This window comes from Pleurodeles waltl, chromosome 5 (assembly GCF_031143425.1).
Source record: "Pleurodeles waltl isolate 20211129_DDA chromosome 5, aPleWal1.hap1.20221129, whole genome shotgun sequence".
Classification (NCBI taxonomy): Eukaryota; Metazoa; Chordata; class Amphibia; order Caudata; family Salamandridae; genus Pleurodeles; species Pleurodeles waltl.
In genome coordinates, this window is record NC_090444.1 from 211,852,729 (window position 1) to 211,872,342 (window position 19,614).

The 19,614-nt window shown below is 43.2% G+C and overlaps 1 protein-coding gene across 5 annotated transcripts in view; it reads right to left on the bottom strand.

Moving 5' to 3' along the window:
• Positions 1 to 19,614, bottom strand: part of RPS6KC1 (ribosomal protein S6 kinase C1) — a 546,019-nt gene that overhangs the window by 419,449 nt on the left and 106,956 nt on the right. For all 5 annotated transcript variants that reach the window (XM_069233902.1, XM_069233905.1, XM_069233903.1 and 2 more), the window contains one exon: positions 9,140 to 9,233. In XM_069233902.1, coding sequence (XP_069090003.1) covers positions 9,140 to 9,233 — 94 coding nt within the window. The remainder of the gene's footprint in view (positions 1 to 9,139; positions 9,234 to 19,614) is intronic.

Genomic DNA, 19,614 nt, shown 5'->3' on the forward strand with positions numbered 1-19,614 from the left:
GGGGTTTGAAGGAAGGATCGGGAGAGGATGTGGTGAGGTAAGCGGGGTTGGGGCAGGGTTGGTGGATAGTTTTTAGCGGTGGGATGGATTTAGGGCTTAGGGTGGGTGGAGGGTCAGGGTAATAAATTTTTTAGGGCGGGGTAGGAGGGTCAGGATAGTTTTTTTTAGGGTTTAGGGGGAGTAGGGGATCGGGGTAGTTCACTTAGGGGGAAGGTTTTAGGGCTCAGGGCGTGTGGGGGGTTGCAGTAGTTTACTTAGATTGAAAGGTTTTAGGGCTCAGGGCGAGTGGGGGTCTCGGGTAGTTTACTTTTTAGGGGTGGAGGATTGGGATAGATTTTCTTTTATGGCTCAGAGCGGTGAGGGGTGTTGGGGTCGTTTTGTTTTATGGGGCAGGGGTGGGGGTCGGGGTAGGTTTTCTTTTTAGGGTTCAGGGTGGGTGGCGGGGTTGGGGTACCTTAGTTGCTAAGGTATGGGGTGTGGGGTTAGTATAGTAATTTTTTTTAGGGGTCAGGGCAGGTGGGGGGGTCGTGGTAGTTTAATTTTTAGGGGTGGGGGTCGGGTAGGTTTTTTTTTTAGGGCTCAGGGCGGGTGAGAGTGTCAGGGTAGTTTTGTTTTATGGGGTGGGGTGGGGTAGTTTTTGTTTTTAGGGTTCAGGGCAGGTGGGGGGTCGGGGTACTTTTGTTTCTAAGGAAAGGCGTTAGGATAGTTTTTTTATTTTTATTTAGGGCTCAGGGCAGGAGGGGCTCTGGGTAATTTAGGTATTAGGGGTGGGTAGTTTGGGGCCTCAAGAAGGGTGGGGAGTTGTATTAGGAAACCACACATGCTGTTTCGCATGCGGTTCCCACACATGCCTTTACTAGGCATGATTTTACAACGAAATGCGTTGTAAAGGCATGTGTGGTAAAGGCATGCGTGGAAACAATACGGTTGTGGTTCCAACCGCGTTGTTAAGGCATGTGTTGTTCCAGCATTACATCATACAACCGCTCTAGCAAGCGCTCCTCCAGTTCAACTCCTGTATTGTCCAGATCTGCTATTAGATCCAGAGGGACATCCTCATCCCTTGGTCTTGTCCGGTCAAGTCAAGAAGATGGCTTGGATGGTTTCTAGCAAAGAGGACATATCCCAGGCATTTTGCAACAAACTACAGTTTTCATCAAGCAGGCATGGCAGACAGCATTCACAAAAGTTATGCCTCAACTTGGAGGAGATGGTGTGCTCGCTGCTTTTTTCCAGGACTGGGCTCAGTTTCGGTGTTCTGCCTTCCGCCTACCCAAAGTATGACACAAGTCAGAGGTCAGAGACCATTCTCCCAACTCTCCCAACTCTGTTCTGGAAGGCTCAACCTTGGTTCCCGGTAGTCCTAGCGAGGGATCTTCTAGTTCAACTCCTGTATCGTCCAGATCTGCTATTGGATCCAAAGGGTCATCCTCATCCCTTGGTCTTGTCCGCTTAAGTCAGGTTGATTGCTTGGATAGTTTCAGGCAAAGATGGTATACCCCAGGCATTTTGCTACAAGCTGCTGTTTTCATCAGCTAGGCACGGGCAGACAGCACTCACAAACGGTATGCCTCAACTTGGAGATTGTGTGCTTGGTGCATTAAGTAAGGTGTTGATCCCGCGGAGGGAGGCTGTTACATTGTAATAACTTTCCTTTCCAACCTGGCACCTTCTGGTTTGGCATTCAGAACTATGAATAATTTCAGGTCTGCTATTCCGCAGGACATCTAACTTTCAAAGGTAAATTGGTGGGCGAACACCCCTTGATCTGCAAACTAATGAGGGGCATTCGTATGTCCAATCCTCCGGAGTCCAAGTACTCATCTCTATAGGGTGTGAATGTTGTTCTCAGATTCCTGGAGCAATGGCCGGCGAACACACGTGTTGTGTATGCAGTTTTCGGCTAATCTCACTATGCTGCTATGCCTAATTTCGTGTAAAAAGGTATCCGATGTTCGGGCACTGGATTTGGCAGGTAGGATTTTTTCCCCAGAAGGGATTACGTTCAATATCATTCGGCATACTAAAACAAATTGCAAGTTGGTATCCTATCTGACTTTTCCAGGTGATTACCAATTGTGTGTTGTTCAATGTTTCAAAGAATAGAAGGCTTCTACTACTGAAGTGAGACAGAAGTCTGGTGGCCAACTGCTCAATGCTTTACAAAAGCCTTTTAGACCTGTGTCCCCGGCTACGTTAGCTAGGAGGATAAGATGGTTGCTCTCAGAAGCATGTATTGACATCGCCCCTTTTGCAGCGCATTCCATGAGGGGAGCCATGGCATCAAAATCGTATGCTTTAGGTTCCCGCATAAAGGACATTATGAGGGCAGCAGATTGGTCTACTGACTCTAACTTTCAAAAGTTTTACCATAAGCATATTGTGGATGTTGCATCAGTTGTGGTAACACAGCTTTGAACAAGCATAATCGGAGCCTCTGGTCCCAACATAGAATGGAATATTTTCTGGCTTACACGTCAACATTTTTCAATTCTATTAGGAACACAGAAACGAGGATTATCCCACCCAATATATGCTATTACTGTATTCATGTATATTTAATTGATTTTCCATAATAACATTTTAACACTGTGGTGATTTCTTCTCCCACCTTAGATTAGATTAGGTTAGATTTGAAGTATTTTGTATTGCCGATATCCACTCACAGGCTTTACGGTTGCTATTTTGCATTTCAGGAAATGAACTGAAGAATGTTTGAGAAGGTGATTACAGCTTTAATCGCTGTTCACTCCTAAGAACGGGTCGAGTTTGGCTGGTCGCCTCCTATGCTCCTGGGGGTCCAGTTCAGATGTTTGCATCTGGCCTGTTTTTGACTGTTCGATGTCGCTGTTGGATCATCTGGAAGCTGTTGGATCCAAATTTAGATTAATTTTGACCTTTGGTGACTGTTATTATGTTTTCAGGTTGGAGACTTCTGTAATTATGACACTATCTTACAAAGAAACAGGACACAACATGGAGTCATTTGTACTTAGATAGGTTGCTCTATAGTAACTAAGGCATGTGATATGTGACGTATTTTGGTTACATGGGTAATATAGTCTTTGTTTATTTAAATGTGGTTGGCTGCTGAAATTTTACAATAAAGAAATGAGAAGCATAATCCTCGTAAGCTAGAAATGTTTTCATTGTGTGTAACAACCATTTTCTTATGCGCGTGCCTCCTGAAAGTATTTGTATGGTGTCACATTTGTGATTACATCATTTATGCGTATCTAGCTGTATGATTATGCATAAGTCATTGTGAGTACATTGTATTATTGTGTTATCATTGTGTGTATTTTGTGCAGCCATTGAGGATATATATTTCAGAGTGTGTACATATCTGCATGTAGGTCTGGCTTTGATACAGCGACACTGTTGACATTTGTGTGTTTGTATTTGTGTATCATTGTGTGTGCATATTTATATCATTTAAGTAAATGTCCATTCTGAAACAGGAATCCGCAGATCAATATAAAAAAGTAGGTAAAATAAAATGTGAAGTTTAGGTAAGAGAGCATCGAAAATTATCTTAGGAGTGTGTGGCAGGTTTTGCTGGTTTATTTTTTGTACACAAGGTAGGCATACAACTTTTTGAGAAAAATCCAGGCTGCTTTAAACCCATTTTACAGGGAGACGGTCAGGGTGTTTAAATGTTTAACAAAGCTTTGGCAATGGTACCAGTAGCTCCCAGACACCTTCAGAGTAGCTCACCTTGAGTTCATTTTTAAATAAGGAAAGCACAGGGTCACATTTGTCTTTTAATGTTAAGGGAAGGCTGTGTTTACTTTACATTATTATCATTGGGCTGCATATAGCAGAAGCAAAATGTGTGTTTGTTATACAAGTAAAAATGCCACATATGGCGAAAGGTATGTCCTATGCCACAAGTACATATGGCACAGCCTCTCAGTCATCTCTACACATATATCCCATTCATATGCACACAAGTTCATACACCCCAAGGACTATGCTCTCACAGACACATATGGTTTCACTGACACACCGCCTATCCACAGTGCTCCTAGTCAAAGTATTTTGTACAAACCATAGTATCTGGCTCTATGGACATTAGGCTTAACTCATTTAAGCTGGGCGTGGGGGCATATGATAACAATGGGCAAGTTGTTTTGCCGCTAGTAGCTCGCAGTGAGTTTTACTGATCAGAAGTAGCTCTCACTACAGAAAACACTGGAGACCTCTGGTTTAGATGCACTCAAGACTGATTGGCTTTGCCAATGCTTGTTAATTACTGTTGCTTCATCTTAGTGTTCCTGTTAGAAGCGGACCACTGCATTTTGAAGGCAGTGACAGTTGAAGTATAGCCTCACTGGCAGGGGCAAATAGCAGGTCCCAGGGTGCAGGCTGAACCACTGGGAATTCAGTAAGAAAGCATAAGTAATGGAAAAAATTGGGGGCATTAGTTGAGGGGCATGGTGTCCCACCTTAAAAAAATACCAAAATCCTCGTCAGAGTGATGCAGTAAACTTACTAAAGAAACCTGAACTCAACTCCTTTCAGCTATGGCACAGAGCAAACAGGCTTAACATAGGCCTTGATTGTGTCAAGTAATTGTGTAGTACTAAAACAGTAATAGTTAAAACACGACACAAAAAAAACCCAAACCAATTTAAAAAATAGAGAAAATTTAATAAATAAAATGACACCAAAACAACAAAAGTCCAATAAGGGAAACCAGAGTTATTAGTTTTTAAAGTATAAGGTTCAAAATAGCACCAAAAATCATTAAGCACCAACCATGGTCATATGGTTGTGCTTGACTGTTACCTAGGTGCAAGCTAAGGCGAACTGCAATGGAGTGTGGGTCAGATACAGAAACCAGACTTGAACCGGTCAGAAGTTTTACCTACGGACTGTAGGATGGAAGTCAAAAATCCTCAGTGGGACAAGTTAACAGGCTATGGCCCACATCGTCAGGTAGTTGATGGACAAGGGCTCAGTGAACCAGCTGATTGTTGGCAAGAAAGCTTACGAACAGGAGAATCTGAATTTCACATCCAGACAAGATCCCTCTCACTGGCCACATACTTCTGGCCCCTTCGCCCGGTGAAGATTTCTACATTTTGACCGTCATTTTTTTGGAGTTCAGATTCTTCCAGTGAGGCAAGGCTGCAAGCTGTATCCAACCAGAGCTCCACGGGGGCAGATGTCTTCTCTGCAAGATCCCGCTGGATCAGATGTGCTGCTATGGAAAAGAGCAGTATTGTAAGAAATTCTTGGTCCCTGAAGGGGAATTGTAGCCCTTAACTCCCACAGCAATGTTTCTGTCAGTCAAAATGATGTGGACTGTTTTCTTAAAGCAATAAGTGGCTTCTAGACATCTGGATTTGAAGACCATTTCTATTTTTAGCCACACTTCTGTAATATATGGTATATAACAATGGTGCACTTTAAATTCACCTTAATTACTTTCACTGCGCCGTTATTTGTGGAGCACCATAATTTAATGAATGCAATACGTTCTGATTTTGAACCAGTATGGAACTGTAATAAATTATATGCATAACAAACTCATTGTGTTGACAGACTGACAGATACATTGCTGTGGGATTTAGGGGCTACACTTGCCCCTCAAGTACCAAGAATTTCTTACAATATAGTTACATACCTGGGCCCAAAGATTACTGGATTTGCTCCTTTTTTGTAATTGTGGAAAAGAGCAGAGTGGGAGCAACCTGAATCTTTAGCCCAGTGCAACACATCTTCATTGGATTGCCTTGGCAGTTTGGATCCGGTCCGGCAGAGATCACTGGAGCTAGAAAGGTTTCAAAGTGCCTGGTTTCAGAAATTGTTAGGAGGAGTACACTTTGACACAGCCAAGGGTCACAGGACTTTGAGGAAGCACTTCGCGGTCAAGGCTCATTCCAGGAAAAGCCAGCAGCAAGGTTCAGGGAAGGTCAAGCTGGAACTGGTCAGCTGGGCAGTTGCAGGAAAGGCCTATTGTAGATTGTTAGATTCCTGCAGCTTGAACAGGTGGACAGCATTATGACCCTGGGAGTCCTCTTCTTTGTCCTGGGTACAAAGGGGAGAGCAGGTCCTGGGAATAGAAATGCTCCTCCCAGGGCTCAAACAGAAGGCTCAGTCCTCTTCTGATCCTCCAGAGGTCCTGTAGTGTTCTCAGGAGGGTACCGTGGGTGCCACATTTATGCCAGGCACCAGCCTGTGGGTGTAGGGGACTCCTCGTTCCTCCCCAACCAATGGAATTCAGAAATTTGGAGGGGTCACCAAGCCCTATCCCAACCAATCCAAAGGTGCCTTTTTTACCTAAACCAAGATGGTAGAACCTTTCATCTTCCTTGCAGAGCATGTGTAGGCAGGCACATGAGCAACCCCTCCTCTGTGGTCACTTTAAACTAGTTCTGGGGGCAGCTCATCTCCCACTGGGATCTGGGCCTACCTGACTCGGGGAACAAAGGAGGGCCACATCCAGCATCAGCTAACCTTTGCCTGTGACAGGGTAGCCCTCTTTGAAGTTATTGAAGTTCCAAGGCACAACGCAGATGGTCATCCTGTCAGAAGAACAGACTCACCTCCCCACACCCAAGCTTTTCATACCTCATCAAGGGGCTTATTTCTGCTGCCAGATGTCAGTTGGAGCTAATGCAAATGGGCCTCCAGACGTTTTAGGCAGAAAAAAACATAAGTTTCTAAAAGTACCTTTTGCGTAACGGTTTATTAATAATTGGATTTTACCTTTAAATTGAATTTTGAATAACTATCGAAAGAGTCATTGAGTTGTATTTCTAGCTGTTTCCTAACTGAAATTAGCATTAATAAATGTAATAATGTAACCCAATGTTTTCCTGTGGCACAGTCAGCTTTGCTACAGTTAAAATAGCCTTTTCACTGTAAATAAATATCTAATATTAAACTTTGAAATGTCCTAAATACTATGTACCCTGCATTATAGGCAATAAGGCTTACTTCGGGGTGGCTTACAAATATTTATAAGGAAGATTCTGACCTGTCAAGAAGGGTTATTGCAACAAGTCGAATTTACAGTTTAAAGCTGCAACAGTAATGCTACAGATGGTAGGCCTACAGTCATGTTTGCAATGGTTGCTGCAGTCCACTAATGACATTTAATGTACATGTTCTGGGTACACTTTCTACCATATACTAGGGGCTTTTAGGTAAGTTAAATATGCCAATCAGGGTTATACCAATTTCATCATGATGAAAGTAGGCATACAGGTGCTTACCACTGGTTAGCAGGAGTAAAGTGCACAGAGTTCTACAGCCAGCAAAACTAGGGCTCAGCACCAAGGTGAAAATTCAAGGTGACCTTGTAGAAAAGGCAATTGTTTACAGTGATCTAGAAATATTCTATTTTGTCAGACTGCTCAATGCAAGACCCTCAGGAGCACAGTGAACTCAATGCCCAGCACGTCTACCAGCACGCTCAGTACTGCATCATCCTGATTTCCCCTCTTGGCGAGAGAGAGCCTAAGGGAGCAGCACCTACATGCACGCCGGTTTGGATCTTTGAGCCAGTGAGCATTGTGCGGCCTGTTACTCAGTCGGTGCTAATCTTATGAGCTTTCAAAATGTTTTTGGAGAGGAGTTGAAGAGTTACAGCTTAGGCTACATCTGTGTTGCACAAATATTTTCCTACTGAGGTTAATATGTCCAAATCTGAATATGTGGCTCATTGTAGTAAAAGCACAAAGAACAATAATAATGTGATTTTGAAAATACAGAAGCTAAAAAGAAAAACTTTTTTTGGGCTGTTCTTCTGGGTCAGGTAATTAGTTCTAGTTGCATGAGAAACATGAGATCCCCTGTGTGTTGTTGGTGTGCCATAAAACAAGGATCTTGTGAACCTGCTGGAACATCAGCATTCTTGGAAGCTTTATTGTATGATGGACAGGACAACAAGATCAGGCACCATTTGTGATCCTCAGGTCCTGTAGCTAGACAACAGATAATTGTAAATCATATTAGAAATAATGAATTCTAGGTTGTGATTAGTGAATTTGTAAGTAAAGGGGAAATTAGAGTCCTTCCTTATTTAGGCAGAGGCACCTCCCCTCCCCCTAAAACACTATTAGAAGCTAATGACACGGCTGCGTATACCCCAGAGAGGCTGCAATAACCTTGATGGGCATCAGCTCCACAAAGTCTCGACACACAACCTGGAAAGCCACTTTGTGCAGAGGCTTCCAGCTCAGCTTGGTTTCTACCATGCGATATCAGCTATTCACATTGAAACCATGGGAAGAGAACTGATACTGTGAGACACACGGCAGCAACTGTGAGCACAGCGATCTAGTGTAGTTTCAGCCTAAGCTATGTAACTGGTCAAGTTCCTTTACAGTGACTGCTTACTGTCCTTGAGTAGGGGGAAGCTACACATCAGGTGTGCAGGTTCCAGTCCATGGAGGTTTCTGGGTTTAAATTTCCCTACACATGAAGAGCTGCTGCTTCTAGATACAGTTTGTCAGAGGCCTGTGAAAATTGGCCACAGCAGGTAAATCTAGCATATTGATTCATGAAGAGTCAGTCAGGAAGGAGAATACGTGATAGCGGCATGATCCAGGTAATTGTAGCAGATTAACCCTTTTAAATCGAGTTATAGTCTAATCTGATTTAATGTTTGTGATACAGAACGGACTACTGATTCACCCGACCCACTGCTTCTCCCATTCGGGAACTGGCAGGATTACTGTTTGGTTTCCCCTTATTGCATTCAGTAATACTCGTCAGCTGCCCTCCTTCCATTCACTTGGTGGCATTCCGCATCAAACATCAACTCTAAAAAAATTTGGTGCCACAGAAAAGTGAAAACAAACAGATGGGATATACTGCGACATACATTTTTTTTCAAATGTGTGCACAGAATACATTTTTCATTCACATCTACACTAACACCAGCAGTTTAATAAAAATGAAGAAAGAAGCCAGTTTAAATGAGGGAGAAATATGCTGCCTTGCATTTGACACTCAGACAAAAACTCAACGCTTAAACACTCCACAACTCCTCCATATAAAGTATGTCAGTTCCCATCTTGGCACATTTAGTAATCAATGGGGCAGAAATCTCATTTGATACTTACAAGCTATACTAAGCATGCACATGGCAAATTAAATACCAGTTGGTGAACTGATGACAAACCTTCGGTACTGCAGTCAGATAAACTGTCGGTCAAAGAGTCAGAAAATGGCTCGGCTGGGCCAATCAGATCAGATCTGTCATGTACTTCTCCTCCCTAAACAAAGAACACAGAAAAAGTATGTTACATTCTATCTTGCACTGAGAATCTGATGGCATCAATGGAAGAAACAATTACCACAAACATGTAAGTTATGCATTCTTTTTTGTTCACACTATCATGAATGACTCTGCAGTTGTATATTCAATTGTACACTGGAAACTGACTATAACCAGTAACAATGAGTTACTGATCAACCAGAATAGGAGCCCTTAGTGCAGTATGTTTCACCTTCATCAATAAGGACGGCTGGATGGGTCCTTAGGAACACCCATCAAACGAAATCTCAGATAAATGTATTTTTTAAAATTACCAAGTGTCAGACTGTTGACAGGAAAGAAGAAAGTTACTTACCTATAACATCACTTCACGATAATCAGAATCTTCAAGAAAAACATAATCACTAAATATTTCTGTGCATACCTGAGGCTCTGCAACACTTCTTAATCTTGGCAAAATACACGAGCCAACATATTATTGCGGTGTTATTTTTCATAACAATTTACATACATATCAAAAAGAAAACTTTGCAATGGTGCCCAAATCCTCTTCAGTTCTTCCTTAAAAGCAAGAAGAAATAAAAGAAAAATGCTCCCAGTGTCAGGATTCCCCACGCTCTTCAGGTGGTTTGGACCGAAACCTACATATTGACAGCAGTCCCTCTCAATGGGGACTTTGGGGGAGCAAGGGCTTGCCCGGTCTCGCCCGTGCTTATTGGGCCTCGTGGTGTAATCCACAACAGGGATCCCAGGGATTCGTGGGTGGTTCTTATGTGTGGGTTTAATGACCGGGTTTATATAGGGAAGGCGGGCGTTGGCGGCCTTTTTGGCCGCTGTCACACCCCAGATAGCTAGGGCATGGTTTTCGTCACCATTGGTTTTGATAGTGTGAGGTAGGCCAGAATACTTTCAGTTTCTGTGGTTGTAGTGACTACGGTGTTTAAGGGATAATGGCTCAGCCTAATAAAGTTGTGAAGATGCTAAACATTTTGCATGATGAGGGCAGGGAGGACCCACTGCAGACAGGTGTTTTGGAGCCGGCTTGGTTGGCCATCAAACACCCTAAAAGGGCATCAGCTGAAGGGGTGCATCGCCGGTTCAAAGCGAGAGAAAATACCGGCAGACGTACACGTTCCTTACCTGAGCCGGCAGTTGTATATGATAATGTGGTCCCCAGGGCTGTTATTTCTTTTGTGGATGAACACGTTGTTCTACGAGGGGGCTTCGTTTGCCTCGCCGCCGAGGAATGTCAGGACGGCAGCGCGGCAGTAGAGAGAGAGGTGTGGATTCCATGAGTGCGGTGAGGTGTGCGCGCCGCTTGGAGGCTTGTGCAGTGAGTGGGCATGCATCTGAGGTGGGGAGCAGAGGTAGTGAGAAAGACTTCAGGAGGTGCACCCAAGAGAGTCAGCACAGGGCCGATAGGCCGTCTTACTCATACGAGGAAAGAGCATTGCACGCGCCATCCAAGATGGCCGTCCCCATTAATTGCTAATCTGGTCATTGTTATTGACACGGATGACGAGTTAGACATACGGCAAAGTGGTGGCATGAATAATCTGGAACTTCTTTAGCAGGATCAAGTCCATCCAGATGTACAAATAGTACACAGGTGGGTTAGTCCTATGATTCACAAGGTGCAGAGATGGCAGGATGACAATGCTAATATGGTCCCAGCACAGTTAATATTTGGCCATGAGCAGGAAGTAGTTCAAAATTTAAATTCAAATGATTGTGATTTCAATATTGTGCACACTTTACAGGAGGAAGGACATAGTTTGCCCGGTGGTCAGTTTTTTAGTCAGGCAGCACCCAGGCGGCTGAACGATTTTTGGGGTGTGACAGCTCCTCTGGGCTTTGCAGTTTACGAGGGAGAGCCATGCCAATTGGTGCCACAGTGAGTACGGCGACAGCGGAGGTACCGGCAAGGTTCGGGGTACCCTACAGCACCAGGCAGAAGAGAAGTTTGGTCCGGAGCGATCAACCTGACTCCGAGGGAGTTCTCCGGTGAATCGTTGGATTCCGGACATAGGCGGAGCCTCAACCAACAATCTACTAGCCAGGGTGCTGATGTTCTTGATACGGTGCTCAGTTGGCAGGATGAATCACTGGATTGTGAGGATGAATAGGATATGGAGGATGGAGAAATTCAGGAGGACTAAGGTTAAAGTAATGTGAAGGAGAAGCCTAAAAAAATGTGGGGTGTTATCTAACGAAGGAAGGAGTTTTGGTGTTTTACAGGATTTGCCTTCTAAGACGGTCCAGTGCGATCTGAAAGGAGGAAGAGGAGGGCGGGCACTTTCTGGCAGTTTTATTCCTAAAGGTGAGAAACAGGGTATAGCCGGTGCGGGTGGAGAGGGGGAGGGGGAAGAGGTAATTCGTTTGGTCTCTGTGGCTGTGGGTAATAGCCCTGGTGCACCAGTATCAAAAGCCTTGGGGAGTTTGGGTGGTAAAGATATTTCCATTCAAACAAATAACGAAGGAGGAAAATAAGTATATGATGACAATTTGGTTTCGGTGAGTAATAAAGCTGGAGTCAATGATGGTAAGTCGAGTTCAGGCCATATAGACGCTTCTAAGGCAGAGTCAGGTAAGGAAGAAAGGACTTAGTCCAGTGGCAGTATTAAGAGCATAAAATTACCATACATGGAGGTGTTGATGCCGTCGGGGGCGCATCTCACCCAAGCGATGAAGGACAAAATTTGTAAAGTGAGTTTGTTGATGTGTTTAAATTGCTACACAGAGAGGTTCAGGCTAGGGAAGCATCAAATGAGGAAGAATGGGAATTAGCTAGGAGGCCCAATGTTCCTACCACCATTGAGAAGTGGACGTCTGCTTTCCTTATTTTTGCAAGCATTTACTGTGAGCGGCATCCAGAGCGATGCATCGCTTTATTCAAATATATGGATGTGGTGCAGAGAGCTCAAATGGATTATGGTGGTTTTGGATGGTTTTGATATGATGAAGAATTTAGACCACAGGTGGCTTTATTTCCAGAGAAGGAATGGGGAGATATTGACAATGAACTATGGATGCAATGGTTGCATAATTCCAAGAATGTCCCAGCTCCACACACAGCTAGCGGACTTCCTTTACCATATAAGCGCTTTCAGGGGCATCCCACCCAATCTGGGGTGGGTGGCTTTGCCAGAGGTCAGCTTCCACAAAATGTATCTTGTTGGTCCTTTAACAGGGGTTCATGTACCTGACTCCAGTGTAAGTTTAGGCACATATGGTCCAACTGTGGGGGCAAACAACCCTTGGTGCAGTGTTTCAGAGGGATGCAATGGAGATGGCAGGCCACTTCTTGGAGAGGGGGAGACAGGGGCAGGTGTCCGGTGCAGTCGGTGGTGGGAAAAGAGCCCTACTCCTATTCAGTTGGATATTTTGTTTTACTGGTTACTGTTTTATCCACTGCAAGAGGAGGTGAAACTGCTGTACTGGGGGTTCCTTTATGGTTTTGGGTTACGTTATCAAGGTCCTAGAGTGCGTAGCTGGGCAAAGAATTGTAAGTCTGCTGTGGCTAATCCAGATGTAGTGAGAAACAAATTGAAGAAAGAATTGGAATGTGGCAGAGTAGTGGGCCCCTTTGATTTTGGCCTGCTGGCTAACCTAACTATTTTGCCACTGGGTGTTGTACCTAGGAAGCAATAAGGTGAATTTAGGCTTATACACCATTTATCATGGCCTGTTTGAGTCTGTAAACGATTTAATTGTGTAGGTAGACTATATTGTGCACTACACATCAGTTGATGAAGCAATCAGGATGGTGAGGGCTTGTGGAAGAGAGGTGGAAATGGCGAAGTCAGACATTCAATCAGCTTTTAGATTATTGCCTGTGCATCCTGATTATTTTTCTGTAGTAGGACTGCAGTTCGATGACTTCATACTTGTTGATAGAATGTTGCCAATGGGATGTTCAGATTCTTGATCTTTTTTTGAAACTCTTGGTTGTTCTTAGTAGTGGTTTTTCCAGCAGAGGAGTGAGTTTAGGCATGCAACGCACAACCTGGATGACTTTTTTTCTGGTGGGCATGCCTGGGTTCAATGAATGTCAGAGAGGATTACAGCATTTTCAGGTGTATATGGAAGAATTGGGTGTTCCTCTAGCATAGGGTAAGACTGAAGGCCTGGCTACACATATTACCTTTTTGGGTATTGAATTGGACCCTGGAAAAATGGAGGTAAGATTGCAAGTTGATAAGGCCAGTAAGCTGATTTCCTCGCTGGAGAAAGCAGTTCGCAAGGACAAGTTGGAGTTACAGCAGGTGCAAGCCTTATTGTAGCATCTGAATTTTGCATTTCGTGTGGTGAGAGTTGGTAGAGCTTTTTGTAGGCGGCTTGGTTTTGCAGTCAAGAGAGCGGTTTTCTCAAACCACATGATAAGGCTTGTGTTAGGTTGGACTTTCAGATGTGGATTTCCTTTCTTCGAGTTTTCAATGGTGTCACAATGTTTACAGCTGACGAAGAATGGTTATGGCAAGTTCAAATATTTTCGGATGCTTCTGGAGCACATGGTTTTGGAGTGTTCTGTATTGGGCATTGGACTGCTGAAATTTGGCCTGATTCCTGGAGAGAGGCACACCATAGCATTGCATTTCTTGAGTTTTCTTCCATTGCTGGTCGCTTTAGTTTTGCGGGGTGGCAGTTTGGCTAACAGGCAAGTGGTTTTTAACGTGGATAATCAAACTGTGATCAACTTGATTAATTCACAAAAGGCACAAGATAAAAAAGTTTAGAAGTTGTTGCAGCTATTTTTGTTTCATTGTTTGAAGTTCAACATTATGTTTAGGGCTCAATATGTTCCAGGTGTGAATAAAGATATCGCTGACATACTATCTCGTTCACAGTGGCGGATATTCTGTGGACTGGCACCGGGAACAGATGTGCAGAAGACAGCCTTGCTGCTGGACCTTTGGGAGCTTGGAATCTGAGGATGTTACAGTTGATTCATCTGTCCATACCACTGTCTACTCAGAGGAAATATGATAAGGCTTGGGCTGAATTCCTTAAGTCGGGTGCAGTCAGGAGATGGGATGGACCTTACACATTGTGGCACAGGAGGGGGGATGCAGTCTGTTTTATCATGGACCAGATAGACCTCGGGTTGGCAGCTGTTACTATCTGAGACGATGTCTCGCATTTAATTTTATATTAAGTATTACAGGGGTTATGACCCAATGGATGGTGACATTTGCAGGAGAATTGTTACTGGTTGGGCTAGGGAGGGTGGGGTAAGGTTGGACAAAATATGTCCTATTTATATTCAATTGTTGAGGGACATATTGGGTGTTTTACAGTTGATTTGGTTTTCCCCTTGGGAGGTGGCTCTGTTTTCCTTATGTATGCCGTGGCTGTACCATGGTGTTTTCAGAGTCTCTGAGCTACTTGAATTAAAAAAGGAGTGGAGGCTTACAACGCTGTAACGTAAGTACTATTGATGATGGGGTTAAATTGTGGTTGGGCTCATCCAAAATAGATAAATTGTGTAGAGGTCAAGAAGTGGTTTTAAGATCAAACTTTCTTCCTGATTGCCCTCTAAATTGCTGCTTGGTGTTTTCTTCTTTGTTTTTATCGCCTTTGAGCGAATATGTGTTTTAACATGAGGATGGTTCTGCTCTAACTTCTTTTCAGCTGATTGCGGTTTTAAGAGCTTTGTTGGGAAAGTTGGGTAACTCCTCAAAAGTTTTTGGTACGCACTCTTTTTTGAATTGGAGCCACCACTGATGCCACAAGGAAAGAAAAAAGTGATAAGTTGACAATGGATCTTGGTCGCTGGAGGTCACAGTGCATTAGGCGATATATTAGGCCCGTTAATTCAGCTATTTAGCATGTGTCTGCTATGCTTCATATTACAGCTGGTTCTTTGATTATTATTGTTTTTTTCAGGTGTGTTGTGGGCCCTCAAATTGACGGACCATCAGTACGGATTGTTGGTCACTTATTTGTGTGCTGGGCAGCCAAACAAGCAGAGTCAAAGTGTTTCAGTCGACAGTTGGGCCTCAACTGAGCTACAGTCAAGATCTGGTGGGAGGGGAAGAGTGGGATGAGAGTGGGTGAGCTTTTGTAAGTGCTTTCTAGAAAACTGGCACTGGGTTTATGTCCTGACCTATTAGTTTTTCACTTAGGAGAGAATGATTTGGTTATCTGGTAGATTGATTGTTAAAAGTTATGAAATTAGATTTACTTCGGTTGGACTGGTACACACATTGTATGGACTGAATTGGTACCCGGGAGATTTTGTAGAGGGGCACATAGTTTTTCGGGCATAGAGAGGCAACGCAAGAAAGTGAACAGGGAAGTGAGAGGTGTTAGCAGGCAGCAGGGAATTTCTATTTTGCAGCACCCACAAATTGTGTCTAATGATGTTTCACTTTATAGGCAGGATGGGATACACCTATCTTTTCTGGAGAATTAGTTTTATATTCTAGAGTTACGGATGAGGATTGGTGAATTGTTGGGTGTGCATTTGTGGGATTTCTAAGTGGTATATGGCAAGGGGCACCTTAGATATGTGGGGCAGAAATACACCAGCGGGATTTCCTAGGTGGAGGATCTGAGACATTTCATTGGTTGGGAGGGGAACGGAATGTCCATAAGGAGAGGGCAAGGATATTGAGAAGGACCAAAGGGATGGAGGGGCAAGGGGAACAACAGGAAGTGGACACTAGGGAAGAGGGGTACTGGGTTTTGGGCAAGGGTAGTCTGGGAAAGGGCACTGGATTTAATTAGAGGGTGGGGTTAGGTGGGGTTTTATGTATTAGTGAGGACATGATTAGTTTTGTTAGGCTTAATGCCAAGGTTGTTTTGTAGTTACCAGACCTGTTCTGTTAAAGCAGCTTTTTACCCCTTAACATGGTGCAGCGTGGTGTTTTGCATGCTGTGTTCGCCCAATGGGGTTTGGGAGGAGCAAGGTCTTGCCCGGTCTCTGCCAGGGCTTATCGGGTGTCGGTGGTGCGATCCATGATGCATATCCCGGGGATTGGTGGGTGGTTCTTAGGTGTGGGTTTAATGACAGGGTTTACATAGGGAAGACGAGGCATTAGCAGCTTTTTTGGCCTCTGTCACACCCGAGGTAGCCTGAGCGTGGTACTCGTCATCCCACCCTCCCTTCCCTTGAATTGTTTAGTTATCTGTTTTGCTATTCTTATTGTTTCAGGTCTTCTTGGCATTAAGGGGTAGTTTAGTGTCAGAGTTGACTGTCTCTTTTTTAGGCGTATTCCCTTATAGTGTGTTGATAATTATTTATATGGCAGGTGTGATTGTACGATGTGTTGTTTCACTGCAGCTGGTAGACGGGTCTGGGATAGGCGGATCTGAAAGACATTTTATTGGTTGGGAAGGGGTATGGAACCACCATAAGGAGAGGGCAAGGCTATTGAGAAGGACCAAAGGGATGGAAGGGCAAGTGGAACGATAGGGAGTGGACACTAGGGTACTGGATTTTGGGCAATGGTGGCCTGGGAAAGGGCAATGGATTTTATTAAAGGTTGGGGTGGGGAGAGGTGGAGTTTTATGTATTAGTGAGGACGTGATTAGTTTTGTTAGGCTTAATGCCAAGGTTGTTCTGTAGTTACCAGACCTGTTCTATTAAGGCGGCCTTTTATCCTTTAACATGGTGTAGCTTGGTGCTTTGCACACCGTTTTCGCCCGATCCAGCTTTACCAGCGTGCACAGAGGATCTTGCATAATGATAACTAGTTGTGATTTTGACCCTTTGATTCTTCCACGAAGGTCAAAACGTTGTCAGCACAAAACAAGCAGACCAATTAGTTTGTAAATATATTTCTCTCTGTTGCCTTGAATATACCGAAAAATTGTGAATAATGACTTGATCATTTCATGTTTTTTTCAAATGTATTAAAGAAACTTTTTTTAATTTTTAACTGTGTGTGGCATCACAATTGAATAATATGATGTGGATTTCAACTGAAACCAATCCAATGAAAAAGGACAAGTGTATTTGCAAGACAAAGGATGAATGCTGCAGACAGACATGGCCCACCCATTCATATGTAGGGTAATGCAGTGTCAAAGACAGAGGAAAGGTCTAATAGTACAAGAGTATTGGTTTAAGGTGTGACAGCAGTATCTCTGATGTCCTTCCAGTTAGCAATCAAGGCATATTTCATGCCATGATCAAGTTGGAATCCCATTTGGTAATCCGAAAATAAATGAGAAGAAGAAGCCTTTGGGTAGGGGTTGAAAACTCGATGGATCTGTTGGATGGGAGTTTTGTTCCTCTAAATCAGCGGGTCTTAACCTGTGGTCTGAGGACCAGGGGGTCCGCTAAGCCTACTCAGCTGCTTAGAAAATTAAATAATATTAACAGAAAAATTAAGTGTATATACATAAAGGAGCAAAACTGAATATTTTAAAACATTCTTTAAATGTGAAGGAATTTTAAATTGAAGGGTAAAAATGTAATTAGTATCCTCAGATTCATTTGATTTGTTGGACTGTGCAAGAGAAAAAACAGAATATAATACAAATTATGGGTAGCCTTAACTGAATTCAGAAAAGCTCCTACCTTTCTTTAAAATTGCAACTGTGTTTTTTTTTTTTAAATATTTGCTTGTGAATTAAATAATTTATGTTTTCATTTGTGTGTTGTTTTAAGGTTCACATCGTTGAAATTGCTTAGGCCAGAGTCCCTAGCTTCCAGTAATGACTCAGTGGAAGTCCTTGGATTCCAATAACTATTCAGTGTGGTCTCCAGATTTCAGTAATGATTAAGTGGGGGTCCACAGAAGTCATACGGTTAAGTACCACTGCTTTAGATTGAAAGGTTTAGCATGGAGGGAATTCAGACTGTTCAGAAAGATTACCTTTGCTAATAAGTGTTTAAGGGTAGCTCCAGCCAGGAGTGTAACTGAGCATTAGGAGCGATGTTCCTGAGTATATATGTCGGACTAGATTCAGCTGGAAGACCTACTGTGCCACAAGCTATGATGAAGTGAGGTCATCAGAAGAATAGGGACTGAAGGAGAGTAGTCTTTTTGTCTGGCTTGAGTAAGAAATGTTATCTTATACGGCTGGTTTGCTTTTTCCTCTTTCGGTTTTGGCTAGAGAGGTAACTTTCCAGGCCTTTGGCTTTAGAATAGAAGTGGGTAGTCAAAGAGTCATATGATTCTTAAAAGTGAATAATGCTTGAGGTGGTGCATTCAGGTTTTTGCAATGCAGCAATTATTTTGTGAAGTACCTTCTATGGGCATGTAGTTTCTGAGTTGCAGTGAAAGTACTTTTAAATAGTGGCTTCATGGAATTTGAAAGTTCCTCCTTAAGGCTGTTTGTTTTATTTCAGTGTCTTTCCAGAAGTCAGTTTTTGTACTTATTGACTTCAGTGTCAGGTGTCAGCAAAGTGATTTTCCAACGCTGTTATGAGCATGGGGACAACTTAAATAGGATATGACTACCACAGAAAAAGCCATTTCTAATACTGGTGGGCCATTAACGAAAAGGTTGGAAAGCACTGAAGTAAGAAGTTGAGATTGAACAGTAGGTAAAAAAACACTTTCTACCACAGTCTTGTGAGGATTTTGGGGTCTGCAGGGATTAGAATTAGTGAGGGTCAAAGGAAAGGATGAGGATCAATAGATGAAAGTGAATTTTGTCCCACATGATGAAATGCAATCTCTTCATAGTGATAAGGTTTTAATTACTTTATGGTGTATGCATAAGACCAGCGGTCCAGTGATGCAGTTTAGTACTTCTAGGTTCAGAGGAGAGATTTTGTCTAGTGAAACTGTGGCTTGACATATGTTGAAGTCACCCCACATGCATCAGCTGAGAAAAGTAATCCCAGCAAAGGAGTCAAGGATGGAATCAAGAGAAAGTAGGGTTCCAATTAGGATGTTAGCAGATCATCAAGAATAGGGGACATGAAAGTAACCGATGGAAAACGGCCTATGAGTAATGATTCACATTGTGAGCAAGAGAAGGTACAGAAGCCTTGGAGGTTGAAGTAAGAAGAGAGGACCGGATTTATATCTTAGTGGATGGAATACTCCGTCACGTCTGCTGTATTACGATGTCAATAAGATGCAATGGGATTGTAATATAAGGGATAGGATATCCCTTACGTTTGTGATGATGTATTCCCATCTGCCAAGATCTAAATCAGGCCTAAAGTTTTTACTGTAGACATTTTATGATTTAGAATCACTAAACCATAAAACAATGGTACAAGAGGATCTAGGACACCAAAGCCAAATCACCATCAGTTCCTCATGAGCAAGCAATAGCTCACTAAAGAAAGTCCCTCAAGAAGCGCTATCAAACTTCAGACACTTCACCTCACATCACATCACATCATAAGGTCTAGCAGAAGCCACAGAGAAAGAGGGAAACTGATAAGGAAAAACTGTGGGGGAAGGGTATCA